The sequence below is a fragment of the Pelmatolapia mariae genome, linkage group LG17 (genome assembly GCF_036321145.2).
Source record: "Pelmatolapia mariae isolate MD_Pm_ZW linkage group LG17, Pm_UMD_F_2, whole genome shotgun sequence".
NCBI classification, from domain to species: domain Eukaryota; kingdom Metazoa; phylum Chordata; class Actinopteri; order Cichliformes; family Cichlidae; genus Pelmatolapia; species Pelmatolapia mariae.
Window position 1 is genome coordinate 1,824,763 of NC_086242.1, and position 11,508 is coordinate 1,836,270.

At 42.3% G+C, this 11,508-nt stretch overlaps 1 protein-coding gene across 1 annotated transcript; it reads right to left on the reverse strand.

Moving 5' to 3' along the window:
* Nucleotides 1-4,783: 4,783 nt before the first annotated feature.
* mob3a (MOB kinase activator 3A) lies at nt 4,784-9,630 on the reverse strand. The gene is made up of 4 exons (XM_063500965.1): nt 9,416-9,630; nt 7,913-8,491; nt 6,654-6,856; nt 4,784-5,196 (listed from the first exon to the last, which is right to left on the reverse strand). The coding sequence occupies exons 2-4, from the start codon at nt 8,328-8,330 to the stop codon at nt 5,167-5,169; spliced, it is 651 nt and encodes a 216-aa protein (XP_063357035.1). The 5' UTR covers nt 8,331-8,491; nt 9,416-9,630; the 3' UTR covers nt 4,784-5,166.
* Nucleotides 9,631-11,508: the final 1,878 nt, after the last annotated feature.

Here is an 11,508-nt window from a genome sequence, read left to right on the forward strand (position 1 = left end):
AAAACACAAGCCCAATAGTAGCAAACATTACGTAACGCGTTGGCCGATGATCCCCAGTCGGGAGCACATGGTGTAGTCGCAGGGTTTAGTGGGAAAACAAGATCGCACTTCCAAGTTCACGGGGTGCACGGGGTGGGTCTGTGTCACTACAGCTCAAAAGAGAGAGGGACGGGGCCACGATGCGTGCCTACAGGTGACAGCAGCTCTTTCTGACGTAAAAGCAGCTCAATCTGGAGATTATCCTGGGTTGTTTAATTTGATACGTGATTTAAGAGAGGCGTGTCTCTGTTGTTTTGCACTGCAGTAGCCTTGTAATGTGCGGAGATAAAGCTGTGGATCAATCACAGTGTTTTGTTGTTGTTCCGGAAATGTGCATTATTGCCCCATCATAACACGTTCTCATGACGTTCTCACGTTCTTAATGACACCTTTATGGAGCTACTCAACAACAGTAAGGATGGAAAGCAAGCGCTCAAATATCCTCCAAACTCTTCTTATCAAAGCCCACGCTTATATGACTGCAACAGCAAAAGGAAACTACAGAGTGGTGAAGGTCCTGGATCAAATCCAGTCTGATGCCTTTCTGTGCGTAGTTTGAACACTTTTACGGTGCCTACGTGGGTTCTCTCCAGGTACTCTGGCTTCCTCCCACAGTCCAGAAACCAGTAAGGTTAATTGGTTATTATCAATTGACCATAGGAGTGTGAGTTTATATGTGTGTGGTGACAGATTGGTGACCGGAATCCGGAGCGTGCCCTGCTTTTTGCCTGTGACAGCTGGGACAGGCTTCCCTTGCCAACTGCGACCCTGAATTGGATAAGTGGAAGAAAATGGATGGATGGATGGATGGATGGATGGAGACAGGCGTGGCGAGAGGCCCTCGGGTACAGAGCAGCAGGACTTGTTGCAGAAACATTTCTGTGCTGTTTGTGCACCATATTTGTCCACATACATGAAAAGCCAATTTTCCTAAGCAGGGAGGTCGCAGCACCCCAGAGTGCTCCCTTTTCCAAGCAACTTTGACTGAACAATCTTCTTAGAAGGAAACAGCCACAAGTTGGGAAATATGTAATCTCTGGCAGAAATGGATGTGCATGGGGCATTGCAGAAAGAGAAAGACGGACTAGGCCAATCAAATTGTTCCAGTACCCAGAAATCCCTCTCCGATTTGCCAAAAAATGTTGCAACACCGACTGTTTCGCTCCAGCCTCGTTCCATTTGTACCCTAGGGAACCCTTTTGTGTTCTTTTTTTGCTTGCACTTTGTGCTTGTTACATAACCATGTGTAACAAAGGGTATTGATATGAATCAGGTTTTTAAAGTTTTGATTCAGACAGGGAGAGGCTGAAATGTACGATTTGACCTTTCAGCCTGGGCACTAGAACTTGTGTCACTTTCTAAATAACTTGCTGTAAGTAGTTGTTGTTGTTTTTATCTGTTCTCTGCCCTCACCATACAGCCCTTTCACTTAAATCAAATGTTCTAGCAGTACTGTTTAGAAACATTTGTGCAAAGAGTAGGTGTAAGACATGTTGGAACAGGCATGGCTTCCGCTTTTTAATGACTATAAATCTGCTGTCATTATGCAAGAATTAGGGAGAATTGCAGTGTACAGATGTGCATTTGCATGTCCACAGCAGAAAGGGAAATGGGTCTTTGCTGTAGACAGGGAAAAACACCCAACTCGCCAGAGACATGGAAACCCCGGTTTTTGAACAGTTCCAGCAATAATGATCCACAAGGGTTTGGATTTTCAGGAAGAACTGCGTTTTGGTTGTTGAGTTTAGTGGCAGAGTGAAACATGTCCCACACAGAGGGCCCAGAAGGACATCTACAGAGTGCTTCCAGACTAGCCCATACCAGTCTTATTTCCAAGCCTCGAGCTCAAGTAACCAGAAGCTGAATCTGCCCAAATTTCGGCCTCATTTAAATACGTCATTATCTTACTGGAACTTTTTACGAGGCCTCTCCACCTCCAATGTCCTAAAATTATCGCCACTTTTCATCTGTACAAGCTGCACAACCGCATGATGCAACTGAGTCATGTGCTGCAAAACCGTTAAGGGTGTGTCGTCAGTCCGGCACTTACTGACTCACATCTCAGCCCCTTTTTGATTGTATGTAAGTAACCACACTGTACCATGAAAACAACAGACGGGCAACTGCTGAGCACAGAGTTGGACAGGCTTCTGTCTGATTGGCTGGAGCTTGTTCTTGGCCTGTAGCCAGCGCTTCCCTTCACATTGCCGATCGCAGAGCCCCTCGAGTCTGTCTGGTACATTCCAAAGGAGAAAAACACGCCAGTGAGGGCGGGAGAGAGAAGCAAGGAGGGAGGGGAAGAGCGCAAGGCGGGTACATCTCATCTCACACGTAACAGGCGTAATGCGTGCTGAGAGCGTGCAGCCCAGTGTTCAGAGGAACTGACTCCACTGTGAGAGGAGGGACACTCCTGTAAGAGGATCAGGTTGCAGGAGGCAATGAGGTCATTCCAGTGGGTGAATTAACCGTGGCACATTGTTACATCATGTTTGTTTCTTATCAAAATTCATATTTATCGTATATGTCAAAATGTGTTTGTCCAGCTTGATGGAAGGAGGCGACAATGGGTTCATTTTAGCGCTGAATATGAAGATGAATATGCAGTTTTTGTGCATTAAAATTGAATCAATTGTTTCATACAGGAGTGCAGCTAGTGATTGTTTCCTTTATAGATTCACCTTCTTCATTCTGATTTGTAAAAATTCAGAAAATACTGAGGAATGTCAAATCCCCAAAGCCAGCTTTGTCCAAAGGAGAATTTTTAAAGCTACATTAAAACCGTTGGAAGAAACTGAAACCATCCTTCAACTGCGCAAAGCTGAAACCGTGGAATATTTTCACATGAACAACAGCTGAAGGGGTGGCTGTGGTTGAGCAGGTTATTTACCAATGGGGAGTTTGGCAGTTAAAAGAAGTCATAAAAAGCACCTAAGGGCATAAAACACAGCGCTGAATGGGTGAACGGGGCTGTAGCCTTAAATGCTCTGAGTGCTCAGTAAGATAAAACTCAGGGCGATAAAACAAATGAGTGGACCATTGAAATGGTTTTCAGAATAATTTTTTACTAATTATTTTAGTTGTACATTTATAAATGCTTTGTAGCTTAACTTATCAGAAAGTAATAATTTACAAGCTTCATATATTTTCTTTCCAAAATTCCTAATTGTAAAGGAACTAGTAACCACAGACTAGCACATATATGAGTCAGCTCGTACTTTCTAAAGGAGGAAAGTCTTTAGTTATTAATGACATGAATCAATAGCAACCATAGACTGTCCTTACTATTTATGTGCATTAATATATGTAATAGTAACTAGATGTAGTGAAGTACAATGTTTCTTTCTGACTATGGAATTAGACAGTGTCTTTAAAGACATTGTATTAAAAAATAGTTACTATGTTGCCTAAATTGTCCAACAACATACAGCGTTTTGTTATACTTTTTTTTTTTGCTTGACTGCAATGTTGAGTTCTCTTTATTGAATAGACATATTCAGTCTTTGAATGACTTACTCTTCAAGCACCAAAAAAGGGAAAAAAAGTTGAAGATGTCATTCTAAATTTGTGGCCCTGACTTTTTTGTTTGGTTTTTTGAATAAAATGTTTCCAGAAAGCCTCGTGGATGAAATCATTTTTTTTCCCTGTGTGTAACTGCAGTGCGGTGAGGTTTTGGCAGATGAAACACTTGACTGACAGAAGCCCTGAGCTTTGCCGAGCTTTTGTTTACATTTATTACAGACAGTGAGAACAGGAAGTGCTATTATTTTGAAATTCAAGGAATTAACCTGTTTGGTGTTTTGCCTGTAAACTGCGGTTAGAGAGTGGGTGTAACAGTGAACTGTAATTTTCCACTTTATGTCATAACACAGTGCTGAAAGCTGTGTGTGTGTATGTGTGCAACAGTGTCAGATATTATGAGCTTTGCAAAGACTGATGTTACACTCATATACTATATAGGTGTACCTAAAGGGGCCATTCTGAACGATGGCTTACATGATTTGCCTTGAATAAGATGAATGAGTAACTGCCCCCCTGCAGCAGTAATGAGAGAGACTGTGCGACTATTTATATAACCCCGCCCATACGCGCTGATAACTTCCACCAACTCCAACCACTGATGTTGTTGTTCGGGACTATTGTTGGCTCAGTCACATTAAGCAGCGTTCATCCAAAAACAAACCCTCTCTCTGTGTTCGTCACAGTACAGTCTGGCCTGTTTCTTACATAACCAGCTAAGCCAAATCATTCACCCGAATCAGGTCTCCTCTTTCCCCCCCTTCTTGACTCAAAGTGGGACACTGAGCAGATTTCATAAGAGTACAGCAGCAACTATAGGACAGAAAGCTCAGGGACACGGGGAGGTTTTGGGAGTCTGACGCCTCCTGGTGGACATTAGTGAACACAGCCTGTTCATCATGTTTTTCCACTTGTGTTTGTCATGTGAGGTTCAAGTCTCGTGTGACCTTCAGCTGCCAAGAGTATCTGCAATAAACACCTGCAGGTTTGACATCTGAGAACCCGGCCCGATGGCTCCCAGCCCAGCGTGTAAGATAACAGCCTTGATGTCTGAGTCACCATTACAGTATCTAGTCTGTCTGCACATATGAGTTTTAACCAATAAAAATTAATGACTTTAAATGGATTCAGTTCAGTAAAATACTCTGTTTATTTCCTCTGTTTCCCTCAGTTTAATCTTAAGGTTTTTATGACTTAAAAAAAATGCTGCAGCCCATTATCATCAGCATCAGAAAGAGTTGAGAATCACTTTAATGTAAGAACATACTGAGATTTACAGATGAAAAGAAAGAAATCGTACTAATTTTAGATCATTTGGAACAGAAAAGAAAAGAGGAAGCATCCTGGAATGATTCAGATTCAAAAAAAAGAGACATTAACACAAACATAGACCTCTTAATACTGTGCTCTGATAAAATGTCTGAAAACTTTTCAGAAGGAGCAGAACGCCCTGGCGCAACAGGCTTCCTGGTTAAACCTACAGTATGCAGCTAAAATAGATTACAGTACTTAAATATAAAAATAGACTCTGGATTTGATTGCTCGTTTTCCGTTCTCCAATGCAGTCTTCGAGATGGACGGATGCATCCATTCGCCGTGTCCGCAGGTCCCTCAGTGGCACATCCGAGAGGTCATCTCTTTCTGTGGCAGACACAAACAAACAGCACACAGCTGAGCGAACCTTTCCAAAGCCAATTCCTCACTGATCACATGACAGCACACTGCTGTGGGCAACATACAGGTGGGAAACAAAGAGTAAGCAGTCCAAGCTTTTTGGTCAAAACACACACACACACGCGCACACACACGCGCACACACACACCTGACAGAGTGAGCCCTCGTCTTTGACAGTTTACAGTATAATAAATTTGGGTTTCAGAATAATGGAAAGACAAAAAAAAAAAAAAATCAGTTTTAAAACAAACACAAACTGCAAAGACTCATTTTTTGAGAGTCCTGCATTTCTCTGGTGTGCTCATACATGGGTTTTAACTATTGTAGTTTTCCACTCATCGCATTAAGCTGCAGCTTGTACACAGGACATTTTGTTGCAGCCTAAAAACCAGTGACCTAAATCCCTGGGCCACTGAGGCATCACATGACTGCAGTTTTCATTAGCTACACTAAACAAAGGATACAGTTTACCCACAGCTTCATTTTTAAACTCTCATCTTCTCATCTATAGCTATCAATTTATGCATCACCCATTAAGCAACATCATGCTGAAATACAGAGAAGCCACACAAGTTTTTGGGGAAGTTTAGAAACAGTCTTGCGCTTACACGATTTGACCACTAGGGGTGCCAATTCTAATTTCCTAAATCAAACGATATGCTAGAATGATCTGATAATGCAGTAATCGGGCTCTTTGTTGTACTTCTCAAAAGATAATGTGACAGTCTGTTTACCTGGGTTGCCAAACATAAGGCCCGGGGCCAGAAACGGCCAGTCAATTGCTCCAATATGGCCCGCTAGTCCTATACATTTATTTCTGACAATTTAAGCCCTAAAAGTCATGCTTACAGATTTCTTTCATTCCTTTTCACTTATTACAATAGAAAACCTTTATCGAGTGGAAAAACTGATTTGTGCCGTTAAGCTTATAGAAGGGAGTTTCGCCGGTCTGGCCCACGATGCAAAATTAGCCTCACATCTCTGCTGTACACTGCTCTAAAATGCAGCTTTGTGTCACAGCAACCTTCAAATGCAGCATCTCGGTGTTTTTACATGGGCTGATTATTACACAAGCGTGCGCGCACGCACAGACACACACGCAAGCCCGTTCAGCTATCTTAGTGGGGACCTTCACTGACATAATGGTTTCCCTAGCCCCTTACCCTAACCATAACCATTAAAAATGAATGCCTAACCCTAACCCTTACCCTAAACCTAACCATAACCTAATTGCAACCCTGACACTAAAACCACATTTTGAGCCTCAAAAAGGCCTTCATACTTGTGAGGACCGGTGAGTGTGTCCTCACAAGTGACTGTTGGTTCTCAAAAGTATAGTAGAATGCAGATTTCGGTCCTCACAAAGATAGCTAGACAGGAACACACACACACACACAGCTCGATGTCATCTGCCGTCTACTCACCAGGGGCTCCAGCTCTTTGTGGTCCGTGAGGTTGAACTCGGTGACAAAGTAATAGAAATGCTTGTAGCAGGTGTTGACGTGAGCCTCTGCCCCCATCTGGCTCACGCGGTCAAAGTGGTGGATGTAGACGTGGACAAACACCCGGAACAGGCGCGACAAAATCTTCTTAGCCACCTGCATGAACGTCTTAGGGAAGGGAGTACCTGGGAGTCAAGCAGATGGGAGACAGAGCAGGAAGGCTGCGGTCAGTCTGCGGTGACCTTTTATTTGCTCCGGAGTAAACAGACACGTTTGAAATTACTGATGCATTTAATTAAAAGTGAGGCTGGTTTTTCTACATTAACCTTTCCCCGTCTTCTCCCCCTCAGGCCTGGACACCAGCCGCCAATCAGATGCAGACGCGGCCAGTGTCACAATCGGACACGATCGGAAAATCGACACGGCTCGGTGTGCCGAATAATTTCCCAACCCGTGCTTAATTCAGCACATCGTTTTGCTTTGACTAATTAAATAATGTTTTAGGAACGTGTTCCAGAGGATGGCTGCGTCAGAGGTCGTTTCTATTCATAGCCTTACTGTCCATCCTGTGACCCATTTCTAAATCCACTGGCTGGCATGTTTCTGCAGTCAGTCAGTCAGCTGCTGAGCCACAGCACAGGGCACACAAACACACTCTGAGATAATAGAAAACCACAAATTCCACTGCAGCAGATTAACTGTGATGTTAGCAATGCTCAGCACTGAAGGTGATCTGACATATGTGGCCTTGCAGACGCTGAAAAACAGAGGCTTCACATTTCAGATGTGAATCGTACGTGTCTCATTTCAATTTTCCTCTGTACTTATTACGCGTTAATCATTTAAGTGGCTTTTCTCTGCGTTCCGAATGATTCACACCAAAAGAATTATTAAAATGAAATAGAGGTTACTCATTATAGCCATTCAGTTCATAAAAGTAAAGACATATTAAACCATCAGCTCCCCACTTTCTGCTATGTGACCCTTCGACTGGGTTAAAACACCAACAGGAGAAAAATTTGAAATCTGAACAAAAGTCATAAGATCACCAAATAAAACTTTGGAATTTATTGACTGGATGGCTTCATAACCATATCGAAGCGTGGCCACAGTCTGTCTGTGAATGGGCTGGTCGCTTGGTTTGCCTCATGAGATGACTTGACAGACTTGAACCAACCGCTGAGACGCCGTATGGGACAGTTTCTTCAATTTTCAAACTCGTGGCTTATTTCAACACTTACCGACGTTGGTGGGGAAGATGTTCTCGTTGTTGATCTGTACCTCGATCCAGTCCATGAGCAGGCTCATGTATTTGGGAGCCGACAGGGCGGTCGGCTTCTTGTACTTGTGTTCGTCTTGCCAGCGGTATTCGTACTTGGGCCCGCCCGACATGACCGGGCAGGTTTGATCGGTGCACGAGTCACTGATGGTGCCGTAGATGAGGTTGATGCGGTTGAAGAAGTCGACCACGTGGACGGCCACCCAATCGTTGAGGTCCTCGCCATGGGGCAGCTGCACAGCCAGCTTCAGGTCCAGGCCGGCGTTCAGGGACGCCTGGGCCTTCTTGTGCAGCTCGAAGCGCTGCGTCCCGGGCTCAAACTTGCGCTTGGGCCGGAATGTCCTATCTTTGTTGAAGACTTGTTTCAGGGCCATGGACATGGTCGCATGTGGTGGCGGCAGACGATCTGTTCAAACGCTTCAGGTGAATTATTTACCGTTGAAATGGAAGCAGACAAAAGGTTGTGTGAACAGCCACTGTGGGTTTTTTGGTTACGGATTGTCGTGGTTTTTATTTGGACTGAGTCTCTGACTCTGCGGTCCTGTGTACGATAAAAGGAGAAAAAGAAAAGGGCAGAATTTGGTTAATATATGCACATTTACATTGAAATGTCTACTTCCTGTCAAACCTGATTGCATGTGTATGCAACAATTAAAATCTAGGGTTGCAAACAGCATGTTTGTTAGTTAAATTAGTGTCTAAAATGCCAAACAACAGTGAGATTTGGATTTTTCCCAGTCATGAATCATATGTTAGATGCATACTAGGTTGATATAAAACTGTTAAACCGGAAAAGAAATGGAGGTCGTGCGAGAAATTTTACGCACGAGAGCAACACAACTAAATAATTTGGCTGTAATCAGAATGTCAGAATAAAATGCCCAGTTGCCCGACATAATTGATCTGAGACCACACTGCAGCACTGGGAGGCTGGCTGAAACAGAGGCTGTCTGCAAACGACAAGCCTCGGCAAAAAGAGATTAACCTTAAAAGATGAAACATGGTGTCTGAGTGAGTCATTTCCTATTTCATACACCAATTCCGCCGTGAAATCAAGAATATGCCGAATGACAATAAAACCAAGTCAAACCGCGTGTTGCCAACGTAACACGACATTGCCGTGTTTATTTACGCCTCCATCTATATACCAGGTCCACATTGCTCGTTGTCTGGAGGGCTTTGTGTCGTTTTTAAGCACATTTTCAGGATAAAAGCCAGAGACTCAACATCGGGGCACATGACGGCGGTGCGAAGTTTATTCGTGACGTGACGCTAGCTAACTCGGCCGGACTTGTTGCTCCATAAAACAGCAAATGTAAAACCCGCTAAAAACACACGACAAACCCGGATCACTCACACGCTATCGTAAACGAGGGGAAAAGCCGCCTAAGGGCAGCAGTTAACTCGGGCGGCTCTTCGCAGGGTGACGAAATGATACAGTTGAAAGCCACTTTCCCGAACTTACTTGTTCCGCCTTCCTGTTTCCTTCGACCTTTTATCGAGAAATATCTGGTCGCTGATCGATAGCTTTATGTCGATACCACAGACGGGCTACATTATGGACACACGGTGCGATACATGTCGTAGAATTAGTAATAACGGCACGAACGTGTCACTTTGATAAAGAAACTAATGTCTGACTCCTCCCTGTGAAACGAAAAGTACACCAGCGCCAAGCTAGCGGCTTTAGCGGTGACTTCCGGATTCAGGATTTTCAAAGTAATGGAACTGATTTTTCCACTATATGTGGAGACTTTCATGTTAGCTTTGGTCATTTCATTACATTCCCTCTGACCTAAGAGCAGTTTTCATGTATTAATCACTTACACCTGCTGACAAACTAAATCAAGTTTCCAGTGTGGGTTTTCTCATTTTACTGTTCGGAAGAATAAATCCTGCTCCGCCCATATCCTGATCAGATGTCTCTTTTTATGTGGGACTACACGGCATTTTGATTCTTTGCTCTCCCGTCCTACATCTTGACTCAGTACCTCACAGTTTGCAGTCTGCAGTTTTCAACAGTCTAGCTTTTACCCAAGCCATGCAAGGTCAAGCAGGAAAAGTTACAAGTAAAAAAAAAGCTACAAGTGTTACAGAATTTGAATGAAGTGTCAGTATATACTGAAGAAACAAAATTCTTTTTCAGTTTTGCAAAGGAGTAACTATGGCATGAAACAATATGTGCGTATGTGTGCTTATAATAAACAAAAGGTCCTAATCTAGTAACCTGCACAGTTTATTGTATTTTTTATTTTTAAGCTATATTGGCCAACACTGCTGCTGTAATTAAATGTATAAATTAAATAAACATAAACATATATGAAACTGTCAGACTACCCACCAATGTCACCGAAATGTCCCATACCGACCCACACAAACACAGCCCCACATGAGGACTTAAGACTAACTTTAAAACAAATCTAAATTTAAGTTAATTCGACATCACACACCTGCTCAGTTATTAGGTAATCTATGATATTTCTTCCTTGTTTGACTGTTTGGGCTCAATCGTCACCCTTTCTAATCGAGTATCTGACACCTTTGTACAACCAAACTCTACAAATAATGGCTAAAAAGCATGTTTGGTGGCAGAACTGTCACCAAACATTTTTTGTTTCAATCATTTGTTTTTTTCTTAAATTACAGTGTATAGTGTCCTTCTATATACATTCAAAGACACTTGAATTGTGTAAATCTGTTTTGTGCATTATGGATGTAAAAGCCCAACAAAGGACAAGGGCTGGAAATTAGCAATACCGTTAAATTATTTATGAAAAAATATTAAATATATAATAAATGTAGATTTCTGGGATCTGATCATATTAGCTATTTATACACACAGCATGCATAGGGTCTAATATAGGGTCATAGGGTTTATTTTGTGAAAACCTACTATTATTTTGAAAACTGCTTCATCGACTTCCTAGGACCCTCCAGTGTGGCCTGACGGTTCAGAAGTACTTCCTCTGATACAGTTTGACTAACCTCAGTTTGTTTCTTTCCTAATAAATCGCCGCGTGTGACGTTTAAATTACTGGCATTGAAACATCAGAGAGAAAAAAAGAACTATTTAACAAACACACATATTTAAAGACAGAGTACAGTTTTAAACCCAAAGTCTTAAAAAGTCTTATATTAGACTTTCTCATTTTTAATGTTTCTTTTGATTAAAAGTGCAGATGTTGAACTCTGCACATACATGTTCAGAGTATTTATAAGAAAGTGTGCATGCTTCTCATGTCCAAAGCTCATTTATGCCTTCCAGTGAAACATCTCCAAATGCTGATGTTTTATGGAGCATTTTGTTGATATAAATGTACATAATGTCTTTAATTGTTATGATTGATTTTATGAGACAGATGGCAGAAAACTAGTTGAATGGAGGCTCGTAGTTTTCCCGCCACATCTGTGATAAAGTTACAGATTTTTATTTTTATGGTTTTGGACCATCTGGAACATCTGGAAAAGAACAATTAAGACTTATAATGTCAGACCGTTGTTGCAGCTCCAAGAAAGAAAAAAAATATCACACAGCACTTAAGAATGAATTCAGTCATA

Bases quoted from the DNA above. Each gene is read 5' to 3' on its own strand.
- mob3a (XM_063500965.1), bottom strand. From the start codon at position 8,330: ATGTCCATGGCCCTGAAACAAGTCTTCAACAAAGATAGGACATTCCGG. The intron at 6,857-7,912 runs GTAAGTGTTGAA...CTTGACTCCCAG, and splicing joins CATCTTCCCCACCAACGTCG to GTACTCCCTTCCCTAAGACG. The intron at 5,197-6,653 runs GTGAGTAGACGG...TGTCTGCCACAG, and splicing joins ACAAAGAGCTGGAGCCCCTG to AAAGAGATGACCTCTCGGAT.